Source organism: Lactuca sativa, chromosome 7 (genome assembly GCF_002870075.4).
Source record: "Lactuca sativa cultivar Salinas chromosome 7, Lsat_Salinas_v11, whole genome shotgun sequence".
Taxonomy (NCBI): Eukaryota; Viridiplantae; Streptophyta; class Magnoliopsida; order Asterales; family Asteraceae; genus Lactuca; species Lactuca sativa.
Genome location: NC_056629.2, coordinates 55,986,558 through 56,007,000, shown reverse-complemented (window position 1 = coordinate 56,007,000; position 20,443 = coordinate 55,986,558). Strand labels below are relative to the sequence as shown.

The following is a 20,443-nucleotide window of genomic DNA, read 5'->3' as shown; positions in this document are numbered from 1 at the left end:
CTGCCACCACCACCAACCACCACACCCACCACCATGCACCACCACTCATCACTACCGACCACCACCACTCATCACTACTACCCACCTCCGCCACCACACGCTACCACCACCCCCACCCATCACTCATAAAACCACCAACCGCCACCACCTACCTCTACCACCTTTCCCTCCCACCTCAATCACCCATCACCACCATCCACCACCACCAACCACCACCACCAACCACCATTTGTCACCACCACTTCCACCCACCACCCACCAAAACTAGCACCCGCCACCACCATCGCCACCCACCACCCATCACCACCACTCACCACCATCATCTATTACCAGCAACCGCCACCACAACCCACCACCACCACCTACCCCCATCACCCCCACCCACCACCCACCAAAACCACCACCCAACCACCTCTACCACCTATCACTACCACCCACCCACTACCCACCATTATGACCATCACCTAGGATTACTACCAACCACCACCCATCACCCACCACCCATCACCACCACCCGCCTCCACCACCCATCACCACTAGTCACCTCTACCACCACCTCCTACCACTATCACCCATCACCACCGACCACTACCACTACATGTCATTACCACCAACCACCTGCTACCACCCATCACCACCAACCACCTCCACCACCCCCCACAACCAACAACCATCCCCACTGACCACCACCACCTATCATCACCACCCGCCACCATCACCTACACCTACTACCCACCAAAACCACCGACAAACGACAACCACCTATCACTACCACCCATCACAACCACCCGCCATCACCATCTCACCCATCACCTACCAAAACCACCATACTTCATCACCACCGTCACCACCACCCATCACAACCACTCGTCGCCGCCACCTGCCACCTACTATAATCACTACCCTACATGTCACCCCCACCACCATTCACCACCACCACCACCACCTACCACCTACCACCACCAAACATCACTACACACACCACCACCACTTGTGATTATGTGTATATAATTACATGTGATTATTTGTATTTAATCATATACGATTTATGTGTACAATATTATTTTTTGTCCATATAAATCATGTGATTAGGTACATATAATCACATGTGATTAGATATATTTAATCAAATGTGATTAGATATATTTAATCACATATGTCGGTATTGCGTTCTCGATTTAATAATTATATTTTGTCAACTTTAATCATATGTAGTTAGATACGTATAATCACATGTGATTAAATGTATCCAATCACATATGATTTACATGAACAATATTCATTTTTGATTTTTTGTTTCAATAATTTTTCTCATATATTTAATCACATGTGATTTTAAGTATTTAATCACTTATGATTAATTTGGACATAAATTTGTTCTAATGTTCTTGATTCAATAGTTCTTCTCGTGTATATAATTGCATGTGATTATATATATTTCATCACATATGATTTATTGAATCAAGAACGTGAAAACAAAGATTTTTCACATAACTCGTATGTGATTAAATACACAAGACCAACTATTGAATTAAAAACGCTAAAATGAATATTGTCCACAAAAATCATTTGTATTTTAATATATATAATCACATGTGATTATATGTACCTAATTATATATGATTTATGTGGACAAGATTCATTATTTCTTTCTCAATTCAATAGTTGTACTCATGTACTTAATCACATGTGATTATAAGTATCAAATCACATATGATTTATATTGATAATATTCGTTTTCACATTTTTGATTCAATATTTTTCTTATGTATTTAATCGTATATGATTGTATGTATTTAATCACATATGATTAATGTGGAAAAAGAAAAACTATTGAATCAAAAACATGAAAATGAATATTGTGTATAGAAACCATATGTGATTACATGTAGAAGAACAACTATTAAACCAAAATGCGAAAATGAATATTGTCCATGTAAATCATATCTTATTAGATACATATAGTCTCATGTAATTAAATACACAAGAACAACAACTAAATCGAGAATGCGAAAATGAATATTTTCCACATAAATTCTATCTGATTAGATACATATAATCACATGTGATTAGATACATATAATCACATGCGTTTAATCATATATAATATATGTAGATAATATTTATCTTTGTGTTCTCGATTCAATAGTTGTTCTCGTTTATATAATCATATGTGATTATATGTATCTAATTACATATGATTTATATAGACATCATTATTTTTTGTCCATATAAATCATATGTGATTAGATACATATAATCACATGTGATTATATGTATTTAATCACATATGATTACAATTGATAAAAAACAATTACTGAATCGATAATGTGACAATAAATCTTATCCACATAAATCATATATGACTGGATACATATAATCACATATGATTATATGTATTTAATCAGATATGATTTATGTAGACAATAATTATTTTTTCGGTTTCGATTGAATAATTGATTTTATATATTTAATCACATGTGATTATATGTATATAATTACATATGATTTGAGGGGGACAAGATTCATTTTAGCATTCTCGATTCAATAGTTGTTCTCATGTACTTTATCACATACGATTATACATATAATCACCTGTGATAAAATACATGAGAACAACTATTGAATCGACAAAGCAAAAACGAATTGTGTCCACATAAATCATATGTGATTAGATTCATGTAATCATATGTGATTAGATTTATTTAATCACATATGATTGCTTTGGATAAAGATTTGTTTTCGTGTTCTTTGTTCAATATTTGTTATCGTGTATATAATCACATGTGATTATATGTATCTAATCACATATGATTTATACATAAAAAATTCATTTTTTCTATATAAAATCATATGTGATTAGAAACATATAATCACATCCGATTAAATGTATTTAATCACATATGATTAAAGTGGAAAAAAACAATTATTGAATCGAGAACGCGAAAATGAATCTTAGCCAAATAAATCATATGTGATTAGATACACATAATCACATGTTATTATATGTATCTAATCGCATATGATTTATGTGGAAAATATACATTTTTGTGTTCTCGATTCAATAGTTGTTCTCGTGTATTTAATCACATGTGATTATACGTATCTAATCACATATGATTTATGTGAATAAGATTCAAATTCACGTTCTCAATTCAATATTTGTTATCATGTATTTAATAATATGTCATTTTATGTATTTAATCACATACTATATGATTAATATGGACAAAGAACAACTATTGAATTGAAAACACAAAAATGAATCTTGTGCATATAAGTTATATGTGATTAGATCATATAATCACATGTGATTTAATACACGAGAACAACTAACGAATCGAGAAAGCAGAAATGAATCTTGTGTCCTTGTCTTATTAGAGAACAAACTACATTCTGCATTTCCTTGTTCACTCTACTGGATTAGGGTATCCATTCACTCTACCGGATTAGGGTATCCATGAACAATAACATAAAACAAATAATACTTACATAATATGAGAGTTACTATAGCTCACCTCCTTGAACCTGAAAATTAGCTAGCATGAGATAGATGAATCCTTTCCTTTCCGAGAACCTACACATCAATTATAACATTATTTAGCTTGTGTTTTGTTGTATTACTCTTATAAAACATATGCACATATTTCCTTATTTTCTCTTTGATTGTAGTGCTCTGTTTGGGATCTATTTTCTTACCTTTCAACCCATTATTAAATTTTGATAAAATAATATTTGTAAAGTTACCCTTTTATCTTTTCATTAATATAAATATGTCGTTCTAATGATTTTTAGTTGATTTTATATTAAATTTACAAATTAGTAACTTTAAGATGTCACTTTCTGGACCACTCAACACTCCTGGAATAAACTGTATCAATCTACTACGAATTACATCAGACCCTTTTTATGTGAGAAACTATACATCCATATATAACTATAGGATTTGGAATTTTGGCATTTGGAGTTCGGATGCATTTATTATGATTTTTGTAAGAAAATGCATGAAATATATGACAGCATGGACCAACCTGAGAAGATTGCCAATTTTACCCCTCAAGGATTTGGAATTTTGAAATGTGATTCAAAGTTTGAAGAAACTAGACACACTAAGATTTCCATAAAACTAAGTCTCATGAGTTTTAGGTGTTCTTATTGACTTGCATGAATTTTAGAAGTTGGAGGACAAATTTGGGAGAATTGATCATAATAGCTTTTAAATCACTTTTTGTGTTCTATTAAGGATTTAATGGTTAAGCCTTGAGTTTATCACTTCTAAAATTATTGTTGTTTACTTATTAGGATATTGAGATGTGAAATTCAATTTAACCTAAGGGCCTTAATGTTTGGCTTACTGAGGGTTGAAAGTTAAGGATTTTCACATAAAATACCACTTTTACACTTATTAGGTAGCGAAATTCCGTAGTTATTCAAATTTTAGCTACAAAATGCAATTCTATAGCAAATTCCATAGTAAAATAGCTACAACAAGCCATTTTGTAGCATAATTCGTAGCAAAATAACTATAGATTATACTTCCGTAGCAAATTTCCGTAGTTATTTCAACTTTTTCTTGTAGTTGAATAATGAATGTATTGTAGTAAAAATAAATATGATAGATTTTTATTCATTATAAATAATGATAACTGAAACTATTAAAAAAATTAATTTATCTTAAAACTATATCAATATGGATGTCTATTTATAGAGAATAAAAAAATTATGAATTTTGATATATTTAAAATCATTTTTTGATAAAAATAACTCATTAAAAATTAAAAAAACGAAAAAAACCATGTTTTTATATATATTAAGGTAATGATTATCATAGTTTAAGAAAACATGTTTTGATGGAAAACACATGTGTATTTCTTTCCTATTTCCGCCGGTACGATGAAGGTTTTTGCTGCAAAAATAAATAAGTGACTGAGAATGATTTTCTAATTCTCAACCTTTTTTATTTTCTTAATTGAACTTATATATATATATATATATATATATATATATATATATATATATATATATATATATATATATATAGTTAGGTTCAAATGTTTTCACTATCTATTGTGTGACCGTATGATTGATTCTGGACCAATCATTTTAGTTATTTTAAGAAAGTAATTAATGCTTATTAAATGCTGAAGATGTAATTAATATCTATTATATCTTCAACATGTAATATGCATTAATTACTTTCTTAAAATAACAAAAATGATTGGTCCATAATCAGTCATACATGCACACAATAGATAGTGAAAACAAAATAACCTAACCCTATATATATATATATATATATATATATATATATATATATATATATATATATATATATATATATATATATATATATATATATATATATATATATATATATATATATATATATATATATATATATATATATATATATATATATACACTACTTTATGTAACAACATAAATATAAATGCTCATTTTATGTATAAAATACATATATACCTTAAATAATCATTTTATGTTGTAATTTAATAAAAAATGAACATAAAATGAGTTATAGGTATAATTTTAAGTTGTGATTTTTATTGTTGTTTCTACTAAATATAACGAATATAAAATTGAAATATAAACTTTAACAAACGTAAATAAACTTAAATGACATAATTAAACAAAAATGAATAAAAATGATATGTAAACGTAAATAAGTATAAATAACGTAAATAAATGTGAGAAACGTAAATAGATGGAATTTAAGGTGCATATAAACGTGAAACATAACGTAAACATAAAGTTGTGTGTATTCTCCCTGAAAGCTTTAAAAGATGAAAAAGGGTTTTAGAAACTCACCCAAGTCGCGTAATTTTCATTTGTTTCGGTTTTTCGGGACATGATTCGGTTTCTTTTTGTTTTTCACCTTAAATAATCATTTGGGTTGTTTTTGTCACAAAAGAAGGAGGAAAATAAGTATAATGTCTGTAGATTCAGGCTAGTCAAATTAGAGACAATAAGTGTTAAAAATAAATTTAGATAGAAGATTATTTAGAATAAATAATCTTAACCAAAGTATAATATATGTCACAAGGATTTCGTACATATAAAGAACACTGAAATCCAACTTATACCGAAGAAGTTATGACCCGTCGAAATTTTGCGACAAAATCGGCACGACTTCGCGTAACGTAAAAAGTGATTTTTTTGATGAAATACTTTCTAGCCTTAGAAATCTAAACAAAAGTCATAATAGACGTTAAACCAAGACCATGCATATAGAGAACGTCTAAATCTGACTTCGTTTGAGGAAATTATGATTTTTCTAAGATTTTGCATAACAGTATACAACACGGAAAACGAATTTTAGATCGATTGATTATTTGCCAACACAACCTAAACGAGAAATGAAGATCTCGTTAATAGGAGCTCAACGATATAAAGACAGTCGAAAACGGATGTCGGATGGCAAAGTTATGAATTTTTAACGGAATTTAACTGTCTAAGCCTACTAAAATATAACTTTAAATATAAGGTCAAAATTAGTAGACGAAGTCTAAATGAAAGTTGTAGATCACGTCGCTACCTACGTGTGGATATAAAGAACGTCAAAAACGGAGCTCGTATACGAAAGTTACGTAATTTAAAAGATAATTAATGTTTAGGATTAACCAACGAGTGGCACGTGGCAAGATCTGGGCCACACCTTCCTCCTCAAGGCTTTGCACGAGATTGTGACATGTGGCAGGAGTACGCCCAACGTACCATTGGGTACACCCACCGTATGTGGAAGCTGGCAGCCTATAAATAGCACTCGTTTTTCCATACTTCTCCACACCAATTCACTTCAACTCTCTCCCAAACACCCCCAAAGCCTCTATTCTTTTCCCTAACACCTCCTAGGTATTAGTAGCGAGTCCTGGTGCACCAGACGGCCTCGAGAAGAAGAGCTTTTTGAAGGGTTTTGATCATCCTAACAACCTTAAGGTGCATATACAACCCTAAATGCTTTGGATCTATGTTTTCTCTAATTATAGATGCAAAATAATTTTCCAAAGCATTTCCCTAACTGTAACATCCATAAAAATTCAAGCCAATTTAAAATTTTCAAAAACAACCCATATTCATTAATTCATTGCAAAAAGGTTTTCAATACAATTATTATCAGAGTCTTCCCAGAACTATATCATAAAACATAAACATGAGGAGCGGTACGATCACGCCTTTGCCTTGCCACGGTCTCCTGAAGTACCTGAAACATTTAAACCACAACTGTAAGCCCGGAAGCTTAGTGAGATACCCCCAAAATACCAACCACATATACCATACACATAACATGCCATATCATAACACAACACATAACAGCCATGCACTTCAGGTCTACTATGTGACTGGTCCGCCGCACCGGGCCTTTAGTCCACCTAGTCCACCTTCTGAGTCTAGCTATATACATTGAGTCTGCAGTGTGGTTGGTCCGCCCGCACCGGGCCTTCAATCCACCTGGTCCACTCTCTGAGTCTACAGTATGACCGGTCCGCCCACACCGGGCCTTCAGTCGGCCTGGTCCACTCTCCGAGCCTCGGCACATCTGGTCCGCCCTCGTGGGGCCTACAGCCTATCCGGACCGCTCGCTGGGCCTTCGGAATATCCGGTCCGCCCTGGGTATGTTGGCCTACAGCACAAAGCAGGACCCGCCTCAACCCAACCCCAGTCAACCAGCCATGTGCACATAAACATATAATCATATAACAATTAATCACCAATCAACCGATCTAGCAGATCACATAACATAACATCATCCTAACCAGGATACTGACCTAACCGGTCACTAGCATATACCATCCTAACTACCAGGATGCAAACATAACAAAGCAATAACATAACAACGATACCCGGATTACAATCCGATAAAGGGCCGACATTGGTGCCTTAGACCCTGTCGATATAGTGAGGATAACTCACCTTGCAACTGCCGACTGAAGAGGTAAGATCACGCTGCTCCAACCTCTGACACGAACTTCACCACTGATCAATAACCAAAACACTGAACTCAATAAATACCAAAATACCCCTGGAAGGCAACTGGTCAACACAAGACTATCTCTACTCGCCGAGTCACCCCGCTGACTCGTCGAGTCCCTATGCTCTGAAACTCCCATAACACGACTCAACTCGCCGAGTCGCCCCACGACTCGCCGAGTCCCACAACTCTGAGTCTAATCGCACTCAACTCACTGAGTCATCCCTTGACTCACCGATTCACAGCTCAACCAGGAAAGGTTAGGACCTCACGACCAGACTCGCCGAGTCCAAGAACGGACTCATCGAGTCCAAGGCTATCTTCAACCAGCTTGCCGAGTTGTTCTTCCAACTCGTCGAGTTGCTGCCTATCTTCATGCAACTCGTCGAGTACCACTAGCTCTTAACCCATACAGAGGCTTTCCAAGCCATGCAGGGTCTCCAATCCATAGATCTACTCTTATACAAGCCATCCATCATGTAAAGTGGCAAACTTTACGTGAATCCAAGGAGATCTAAGCATAATACACTCTAGGGCTAGGGTTTGGGACAAAAAGGCTTCATCAACAACTCTTGAACAGGGACTTTATGCTCTTTTGGATCATCACTACTCTAGATCTGAGGTAGCAACCTCAGATCCAACCTCCAAACTCAAGATAGCACTAGATATACTCCCAAAAATACCACAAATGATAGATCTAGATGGATAACAACTCAAGCAACGAATCATTACCTCAAGAGAAGACTCCAATAGAAGAATAAGCCAAAACCTTGTAAAGCCCCTTGCTCCAAGCCCCTTAATCTTCAAAGATCTCTTCAACAAACACTCCTTCAAGATCCAAATGCTCTCTAATTCTCTCACAAACGAATATTAGGGTTTTTGGACTTCAAGGGAGAGTAAAGAGGCTGGGGAGAGGGTATTATGTTCTTTATATAGGGCTCAACCCCCGGGATTAGGGTTTTCTCCACACAGCACCAACTCGTCGAGTCCAGCCACCGACTGGCCGAGTTGGCCACTTAACACGCAACCATAATCACGACCCTACTCGCCGAGTCTACCCATGGACTCGCCGAGTTGACCATACACACTTTCACTTTGAACCCTGAACTTGCACTCCTGAACTCGGGATGTTACACTAACTAGCATACAAACATGGGTACTAGTATAACAAAACATTAGTTAGGACACATACCTTTTTTTTTAGCTTGATTCCTTGGACCTTTAAGAGCCTAGCACCCCAAATGTGATGCCATAAATGTTTCACACAACACCACCAACAATGAAGGACTTGAGAGGGAATACTTGCACTAAAAAATCGGCTATGGCTCTTCCAAGAACACTACGGTGCCGATTTCAGGAGCTCATGGGTTTCTTATATAGTGTGGCAAAACTAGGGTTACACCATGTAAGACCTAATGTGCATGGACTTCCATATTCCTTATGATACATGGGTTTAAACCTCCATGGGTTGTCACATGGGTTTAGCCCAACATAAGGAATAATGGATCATTGGCCCACATGATAAGAACGAATGATTTACCAAATCAGCCCCTTATATTTAATTAGTCTCTTTTGATCAAAAAATTAATTCCAAATTAATTCTTGATCAATACTAATTAAATAATATGATTTTATATTAATATACTAGAACTTATAATGTATTAATAAATCATTAATATCCTCTTCTCAAAAGTCATCCTTACAAGTTGTTCTGGTGCCATGCAACCCAAATGAACCATGCTACTCTCGGGTCAAGTACATACCAATTATAGTTATGGGTTTAGACACTAAATCCAACAGTCTCTTACTTGTATAAGTCTAATAACTATAATTGCAAGTACGACTTAAAACACCGACTAACAATCATAGCTCTTAAAAGCCTCTGTCGAACTATGACGCTCCATTTTAGATAAGTGATCATATAATCCTCTGTTCTCAAGATAATCCAGACAAATACATGGAACAACATCATACTTATTTTCCAACAGTTTGTTTCCCGATTTCCGATTTGTTTAACATAGAACTTAATCGAACACATCAATTTAGTTCTGATCGGGCCTGACACATAAGTCAAAACAAAATCATCGAGGGGCCCAAGATATCGCTTTTAATCCTCCAAGGACTAAAATGAAAAGATAAACTTCTACTCATATGCTTGTACTAACTACTCATCAAATTGTACACAACAACACATTTTATAGCATCAAGTTACTGAAGCGGTTTCGTACTATCAATACACAACCAACTCCTAGTCAACAACTCATATCTCTCGATTTGAAGACTTATATGATATTATCATCTCATGATCACTCGAGATAAATTTCATGAAGTTGTTGGAATAGTGTCCAAGGTCATTCACTATTGGTAATATTTCTAATAATAGCAGGGTCCTTTTTGGTTGCCCTCAAGACCCAAATTGAGTAGAATAAATAAAGGAGAAATTAGTTTATTAATTATTATGGTTAATAATTAATTAGAAATTAATTGAAAATATATTTTGGGAATTAATTTACAATTTAATTAATTAAAGGGTTGAATGTTCATTAATCGATAGTTGGTTAATTAGGGATGTTCCAGAATCCTTATAGAATTAGGGTTGGATGAAAATCACTCCATCCCACATGGGAAAGGAGTGAAATTTCGTGGTTAGGCCTCCATCCCACATGGGAAGGAGTACTAAACCCTAAGAGGCATCTAAGGCTATTAATAGGGCCTTAGGGATTTCATTCCTCCTTGCACCTTGGCTTGAAGTATTCGCCAACCTTCTTCCTCCCCCTCTTAGGGAAGATTTCTAACCCCTTTAGGTTTGTGAAATTTACCCTTCTCCTAGTTATTTTATTCCACTCTTTGGTGTCATTGGGTATGATACCATTAGAGGGATTCTAGTTTGGGTCCTTTCATCCAAGCAACTTCATGGAGGTTCAAGATCTCAAGCATGGAGATCAAGGGCTACATAAGAGGTATGTTTTCTTATATATGTTTTAGTTTTCTAGGGTTGATATAATTAGCATGAAGCCATATATCCATAGGATGCATGTACACTTAGGTATATCGTTGTTTCGATTTTTCCACTGCATAGTTTTAGAGTGTATCTGATGCGTAGAAAACACAACAGTGGTATCAGAGCCATTGGTTCATGGTTACTTTCACCCTGGATCCATGTTTTCTGTAAAACTTGTTTGAAACTGAATGGAAGAAGAATAATTGAAAAATTCGTAATGTGTTAAAACCTTAGTCGCAGCTTACGACGTGAACTATGAGTTCACGACGTGAGCTCAGCAGAATTTAGGGTTTCGGATTTTTTGCCATCTTTCGAATATGTAGCTTTGATAAACATGGATAAATACCTAATTTAAATTGTTTTTGAATCTGGAAAATTGATAAATATTATTTCAATGTGTTTATTTGAATTTGAATATTTATTTGATAATGGATACATATTATTTAAATATTTTTATTTGATAATTGATATATATTATTTAAATGTGTTTATTTGAATTTGAATATTTATCTGTTATTTGAATAGTGAATTTAAATATTTAATATCTTTATAATAGAGATTTATAAATTTGAATATTACACCCTTATGATTTATTAACTGTTACATTGCATCCTCGCAATTAATTAGAATTAATAATAGAAAACTAAATTTAAAGAGATTTAAATTTACCCATTGTATTTATATATATATTAGAATTTTGTCTACTATATGTATAAGAAAGTTACAACATGCGCCCTCGCATGTTTAAATATTGACATTGTCAGTCTTACCTCGACTAGGCTCACCCGTTCTAATGTAAGGGTTTAAGGAGGTCTCTTCGATTCCTAATGAGGTCGGTTTTTAATATGCTTCGCACTTACCACCCTCACCGTCCTATTACATTTTGAGAATGGATTTACTGAAAGGGTTTGATAGTGAATGGTCAATCTAAAAGTATTCTAAATACAAGTATAAAAGAAAATCCCATTTTATTAATAGAATGTGAGTTTATATTATCCATAAAAATTGCACATTCTCTTTATATTCTGTTGGTGGAGCTCGTGTGGTTAACCGGCACATCAATCTAGAATATAGTCGAGAATGATATGGAACTCGCGAATCTCAAGCATAACTTGAGCCGGGGACCATGCGATTTTGTATGGTTAATTCTCAATCTATTTAATGTGAATCTTATGTTATCCATAAAAGTTGCACATTCTCTTTATAACTTGTTGATGGAGCTCATGTGGTTAACTGACACGCCAATTTGAGAGTATAGGTAGAGAATGATGTGGAACTTGCGAATCTCAAGCGTAACTTGAGCCGAGGACCACACAATTTTGTATGGTCAATTCACCATCTGTTCAGTGATCTGTAGCGACCCCATCATTGAATTTGAGATGAACATAATCCGAGATTAGCATGTCATTGATAGTTAATGAATCTCAAAGATCTAGGAGTTTCGTAGTGATCGAAATTGGCAAAGAGATTTGCCTACCTAAATAACTTTATGGTGTGTTTACGGCATCCCTTTACACATCATGGAGCCAAATATGGATCCTAGCCTTCTAAAATAATTTAGGGTGATTATTTTCTAAGGATAAGTAAAAACAAACTATAATGGAATTTTATTGAATGATGTCGAAAACCTTATCCACTAAGATCTACTGCTATAAAACCTTTGAAAGGATTAGCTATGAAGATGATCAATCTTGTCAATTTCGTAGTTTGGGAATAATTCTCATAAACAAAAGGAAAGATCATGCCTTTGTTAAAGTTCTTCCTAGGTTACTTCAAACATTGCATTCTAAATTGTTAGAAAGAGCAATTATCAAATGTACGTTCTAAATTGACATATTGAAGTAAAATGGAATTTCCTTGAGTTAGGAGTTGACTATGGTTAGTCGACTAGCTAACATGTACATATGATCAGTTCATTCTGATTTTGATATGAACAACTTGGAATGTCCATTAAGGAGTTGTGTAGCATGTTGAGGTTTCCTTTTGGAACTAGCATGGCCAATCATAGAAACTCATACTTCAAAATCTCCCATATTTTACTATCATGAATAGAAGTGTTAAGAAGAAGAAAGCCAATTGCCCACGGTTTAAAAGGCGATTAGTGTGGGTATACCTAATCTAGGCCCTAATACCTAGGAAAAAGGAAGGCGTATTCTAAGACATGTTCTGATAGCTGCTTGTTTCCATAACAAGAAAAGGACTAAGAAATCAAACTTGCCCAAATGTATATTTGAGGTGAAAGGACTTGACATGAAGAAGTTAAATTTGATCATGGATCACGAGCCCGTGCTACTTTCCATTGGATCAAAAGATAACTAGTTCTTCTATGTTTGATATTCAATAAAATATATGGATTCATAATGACATCAAAACATTACTTCTAAAACTTGAGTGTTTTGCTAAGGATCAGCGCTGACATTTGCAAGAATGTGCAGCCACTAAAATGAAGTAAGACGACTAAAACATGGAGAAGATAATTTGATCATGAATGCCAAGCCCTTGCTACATTCATAGGATCAAAAGACAACTCTTTTCAAAAATGTTTAGTCTATGGTATTATAATTGAAATTTTTTATACTATGATTCATGAGATAGTTCTGACTTATTTTAATGTGGAGCATTCTAACATGTTAAAAGAAAGTCATGAAATTTATGAAGCTAGTATAGTTGCAATAGTTCAAAATTGATTCGAACATTTGAATAAGGTGTATTATTGTGAATATATGTTGATGTTAGTTCAACTAATGGATCGTTCAAATTAACCATAATAAGTACTTATTCAAATATATCCAAATGTTTGGGTGAAATGTATTTGTTGAATCATAGTATTGGATACATAAATAAGAAATGCATTACCAAGTATCCAGTTGGATCAGATTTTGGATATCATTTGACCTCGAGTCTTATGATAAATGCAAATCGTGTTTATCAAGATAGATGATGAATGCGTCACTGAGTGATGTGAGTATCTATTGGAATTAGTTCACACTAATGGACCGTTCAGATTACCCACGATACATATTGAGACCAACTTCGTATGAATGTGATTATGGAACCTCTCAGGTGTTCAAAGCTCTCATATAACGAAGTTAAGAATCAATTGGGCAATAGGATGAGACACTCATAGTGAGAATATCAGTCCAAACTTTATCGATCATGTAAGTGATCGTGAAAGAGTTTCATGATCTATTTTCGCCCAAAACACTACCACTAGGAGGTGTTAGTTGGATAGAGAAACAAATCGTTCATTGATTTTGTACTAGATGAGTCGCACTGTGTTTGCTAACAATTCGTGGAATGTACCATGAATAGTGTTACAAGAAGTCCTTTGGTCTTGTGCCAACTAAGTAGGTTCCTGAAACACTCTATGATATGTGAAGTGGGATTCTATCCTCACTGCCATATATGTAAGTCTACGATTATGAGGCTTACGCTTGTCGTGAAGCGCTCGACAATCTAGGACTTTGATTAAAGATGTGTTATCTCGTTGGAAATCCCATCACGTATTTTGGATAATTATTTAACAACCTTCTGAGAACAAAGTGTATGTTGCTCAAAGGGCAGTCTTCCAAGAGAGGGAGCTGATTTCCAAAAGGGCTAGTAGGAGCCACATTGATCTTGATAAGATTCAAGAGTCAACCGACAAAGAGCCTAAAGTTGTATATAACATTCAGTTTGGAATTGAAAGAGTTATTAAGGAAAGTGACATATTCCATTTTTCCTTATAGATCTGATAAAACACGTCATGGACCTAGTTATATAAGAGTTTATATTGCTAAGGTATTTGAGTCACTGGTAGATACAAATCAGAGTGTACCAGCTATCAGAAGCTATGGTAGGCCCTAAAGGCAACAACATAGCAATAGGAATTGAAAAGCGAGATTCAATCCATGTATGTTGTTATTTGGTAGACCTAGCACTTGAACTTAACCCTTAGGTGCAAGTGGATCTTCAAGTAGAGACAATAATGGATAGGAAAAAACACATAATCAAACCAAGATAGGTTGTGAAAGATGTGCAAGCTTAATAAGTTTATTTATGGACTGAAATAATCATCTCGCAAGTGGGATCATTATTTCAATGAGAAAGTTCAAGGAGTTTGAATTTCGAGAAATAAAGATAAGCTATATATATGTCAAAGCTAGTGGGAGTAATTGGAATCTTTGTTTCAATGAGAAAAGTTCAAGGAGTTTGAATTTCAAGAAACATAGATAAGCCATATATATGTCAGTGCTAGTGGGAGCACTATAGTCACCCTTCTATTGTACATAAACAATGTATGATTTATAGTTAACTATATTCTAACTTAGCAGGTGTAAAATCTTGGCTTGGTATGAGAACTTTTTCGCTATGATATATATGGGAGATACAAGACACGTGCATAATAAGGATCTATGGAGATAGATCAAAGGGATTCATTGGATTAAGCCAAAGTACATGGAATGTTGAGGAAACTCGAAAAGGAGCTTAGGATTATTACAATATGGCATGACATTGAGCAATGCTAATGTCCTGGTTCTACTATTGAACTAAAGCAAATGATTCGTGTCCCACATGCTTCTACTATGGGATCAATCATACATGCCATGACATGTACCACATCTAATGACTTGTATGCCTCGTGCAACGCAAGTTGGATTAGTTCAATTTTGGCAAGAATCAATGAATCAAGATCAAGAACATTCTTAAGTGTCCTTGAAGGACAGAAGATATGATCTTGATAGTATGGAAGAGATCATTGTAAGAGTTACATTGATGCTAAGTTCCATACTAATAAAGACGTTTCCGTTTGCAGTCGGATTTCGTGCTTCTTTGAATGGTGAAGTTTTATCTTGGAAGAGTACCAAGTATTACACCATAGTGGATTTTGCAAACTTAGAATATTTTGCGGTTGGTTAAATTGCAAAGAAGACAATGTGGTTGAAAGAGATTTATTAGTGACATATTTGTTGAAATTCAATCATTGATGGTCCTAATGAAGTCTCTTTGTAACGTTAAGGGTGAACTTACCTCGAGTATGGATCCCAAGTCACACAAGCTCACATGATATATACTCAGTATGTACCATCATGTTTGATAGTGATTCAAATGTGAAGACGTCATAGTCAATATGTCATATCGAAAGATAATCTTGTCGATCCATTCCATAAGCTGATGTTATTGACCAAGTCTGACAGTCAGACATAGTCGAGAGACATTAGATTTTGAATTGGCTTAAACACTCTTAGTTTGGTTTGTTTTAATACCTGAGAACTTTAAGCAGTATAAGTTTTAATTTGATTTGGCGATTATTAAGTGGTGATCTTAATATATGATGGATTTCGGTTATTTCAATTAGCCTATCACCACGTTCTCACTTTTTCATGTTTGGAACCCACTTCCCGAGTATTAATTTACTCAAACGTCCACAGTCGGTCATACTCTTGGAAGTAAGTAGTGATTCAAGATTGTCGTGAGTATTAGTGGATTGTCCATATTGATTGGACATAACAAAGAGATTGCGCTAACACTCATGAGTGCTTAATTGAGATTTAAGTATTTGACCAACCCACGCTTAGAGATTACTTCATGGATTCAATCACGAGTAATTCTAAGACGATAATATCTTCTATTCTTCAAACCTAGATACATGTGGGGTTTTGCTCTATGATTCTGTTATGCATTGGACTACTCCAACGCTAACCGTAAGTGGTAGTTATAAAGGCTATGTCCATGTGTGACATGATGAAATAGACATAAACTATGTAGTCGGAGTTTATTCGTTCCTTTTGCCTTAATAAGAGCAGCGATATCTATGGGCCCCTCGATGATTTGGTGTTGACATCTAAAGTGCTTGGCCGAGCCCTGACTGGAATTGATGTGTTCAATTTAGTATTCAGATGCAGTCGTCACAAATCTATATCGGGAAACATAATCTTGAATTCTTGAGATTGACCATTATCTATGTCTCGGATTCATACAGATATCATAGAACGAAGGGATAGTTGATCACTTATCTAAGGGCTGAATCTTGATTAGATTAAGAGTTTGGTAGTTGCATTGGATGGCTAACTCTCTGCTGATTATTGGAGAAGTATTAGTCATCATATAGTTGATGACTTGTCCAAGTGGGAGACTGTTGGAATAGTGTCCAAGGTCATTAACTATTGGTAATATTTCTAATAATAGTAGGGTCCTTTTGGGTTTCCCTCATGACCCAAATTGAGTAGAATAAATAAAGGATAAATTAGTTTATTAATTATTATGGTTAATAATTAATTAGAAACTAATTGGAAATATATTTTGGAAATATATTTTGGGAATTAATTTACACTTTAATTAATTAAAGGGTTGAATTTTCATTAATCGATAGTTGGTTAATCAGGAATGTTCCAGAATCCTTATGGAATTAGGGTTGGATGAAAATCACTCCATCCCACATGGGAAAGGATTGAAATTTCGTGGTTAGGCCTCCATCCCACATGGGAAGGAGTACTAAACCCTAGGAGGCATCCAAGGGTATAAATAGGGCCTTAGGGATTTCATCCTCCTTGCACCTTGGCTTAAAGTATTCGCCAACCTTCTTCCTCCCCCTCATAGGGATGATTTCTAACCCCTTTGGGTTTGTGAAATTGACCCTTCTCCTAGTTATTTTATTCCACTCTTTGGTGTCATTGGGTGTGATACCATTAAAGGGATTCTGGTTTGGGTCCTTTCATCTAAGCAACTTCATGGAGGTTCAAGATCTCAATCATGGAGATCAAGGGCTACATAATAGGTATGTTTTCTTACTTATGTTTTAGTTTTCTAGGGTTGATGTAATTAGCATGAAGACATAGATCCATAGGATGCATGTACACTTAGGTATATCGTTGTTTCGATTTTTCTGCTGCCTAGTTTTAGAGTGTATTTGATGCGTAGAAAACACAACAAAAGTGATACAAGTGAGTGTGGGTTTAATCCAATACTCATACCTTATGAGCACTCATGAATGTTGCAGCAAACTTTCCTATGTCTAATACAATTCAGACAAATCTACAAGCCAAATTCTAGACAATCTTGCTTCAATACCTACTTCTAATGTATGATCGACTGTGGATAGTTCGAATAATATAATTATTCTGGAAGTCAAAACATGCAATGTGAAAAAATAGTAAATGATCGACACGAGATAGTAAATTTACTTATAAATAAAAGCACCTTTTATTTATCATCAAATGTCAATTAAATTTCAACTATTACAAGTTTCCAAAGTTATCTAATCATAAAAACTAATATCGTCCTTCAGCCCGATGTGCCTTGCATGCTGTAAATGTTTAACCCTACTCAGTCCCTTCGTGAGGGGATCTGTGGGGTTCTCCTCAAACGATACCCTCTTTACCACGAGGAGTCCTTCTTCTATTCGATGTCTTATGAAGTGGTATTTTCTGTCGATGTGCCTAGATCTGCCATGATCCCTTGGTTCCTTGGCTAAGGCAATTGCACTCTCGCTGTCACTAAAAATCTCCATAGGGTCCTTTATAATTGGTACAACTACAAGGTCTCCGATGAAGTTCTTCAGCCATATTGTCTCCTTCGCTGCCTCGCTTGCTGCTATGTACTATGATTTGCAAGTTGAATCAGCTATTGTCTCCTGTTTGGAACTTTTCCAAGTTATTGCTCCTCCATTCAGGGTAAAGACCCATCCCGACTGAGAGCGGAAATTATCTTTGTCAGTCTGGAAGCTAGCGTCACTATACCCCACCACTCTCAAGTCATCACTCCCACCGAGGGTAAGGACCCAACCCTTAGTCCTCCGTAGGTACTTGAGAATGTTCTTTACCGCAGTCCAGTGAGCCTTGCCTGGATTCCCTTGATATCTGCTGACCATGCTCAAAGTAAAGGCCACATCAGGGTGAGTACAAGTCATAGCATACATGATCGAGCCAACAGTGGAAGCATATGGTATTCAACTCATCTCAGCTATCTCAGCCTCTGTACTCGGACTCTGTGCTTTACTCACTTTGGCATTGCTCTACATCGGTAAGTCAGCTTTCTTGGAATCCTGCATGCTGAACCTTTTCAACACCTTATCCAAGTAGGTACTTTGACTAAGTCCTATTAGTCTCTTACTCCTGTCTCTCAATATCCTTTTCCCAAGAATGTAGCCAGCTTCTCCGAGTTCCTTCATAGCGAAACACTTCCCAAGCTAGGACTTAACCTCCTGCAAGGTTGGGATGTCGTTTCCTATGAGTAGTATGTCATCCACATACAAAACTAGAAAGATGACCATGCTCTCACTAGCTTTGACATATACACAGGACTCATCCTTGCTCCTCGAAAAACCAAACTCTTTTACTTTTTCATCGAAACAAAGATTCCATCTGCGAGATGCTTGTTTCAATCCATAAATGGATTTCTCAAGATTACACACTCTATGAGGGTACTTTGCATTGACAAAACCCTCTGGCTGACTCATGTAAACATCCTCATCCAGCTAGCCATTAAGGAAAGCGGGTTTGACATCCATTTGCCATATTTCATAATCATGAAAAGCAGTTATGGCTAGCATAACCCTAATAGACTTAATCTTCGCTACTGGTAAGAAGGTCTCATCATAGTCAACTCCCGGAGTTTGAGTAAAGCCCTTAGCAACTAGTCGCGCCTTATAAGTGTGTACTTTCCCATCCATGTCGGTCTTATTCTTGAATATCCATTCGCACCCGACTGTCTTACGAGCCGGTACATTATCAGCCAAGTTCCAAACTTGATTGTCATACATGGACTAAATCTCGCTGTCCACCGCCTCTTTCCATTTAGCAGACTAGGGGCTTGCCATGGCTTCCTTGTAGTTGTTAGGTTCATCCAAATTTACTAGTGTACTATCACTGATAAATGTATCACCTTCTGCAGTAAAATGGAAACCATAAAACTCAGGTGGAACTCTAACTCTACTGGAACGCCTCAGAGGTACAAACTCGTCAATCGGCTAAACAGGAGTTTCCTCCTCAGGTTGATCGCTAATGTTTGAGGTTCCTTCACCGATTGACTCTTGAAGTTCTTCAAGGTCAATTTGCCTCCCACTGTCTCCTTGGATTATGAGCTCTCTCTCTCTCTCTCATGAAAGACTCCTTTCCTCGCAACGAAGACAACATTGTCACTCAGCCTGTAGAATAGATAACCAAAGGATTTCTGTGGGTTTAAACCTCCATGGGTTGTCACATGGGTTTAGCCCAACATAAGGAATCATGGATCATTGGCCCACACCATGAGAATTAATGATTTACGAAATCAACCCCCTTATATTTAATTAGTCTCTTTTGATCACAAAATTAATTCCAAATTAATTATTGATCAATACTAATTAAATAATATAATTTCATATTAATATATTAGAACTTATAATATATTAATAAATCATGAATATCCTCTTCTCAAAAGTCCATCCTTACAAATTGTTTCGGTGCTGTGCAACCCAAATGGACCATACTACTCTC

General features: G+C 35.5%; 1 protein-coding gene across 1 annotated transcript; it reads left to right on the top strand.

The window, feature by feature from the left end:
• Nucleotides 1-598: 598 nt before the first annotated feature.
• On the top strand, nt 599-997 carry LOC111883816 (leucine-rich repeat extensin-like protein 5). Its single transcript, XM_023880141.1, has one exon. It carries the CDS (start codon nt 599-601, stop codon nt 995-997), a length of 399 nt encoding a protein of 132 aa, XP_023735909.1.
• The last annotated feature ends 19,446 nt before the right edge of the window (nt 998-20,443 follow it).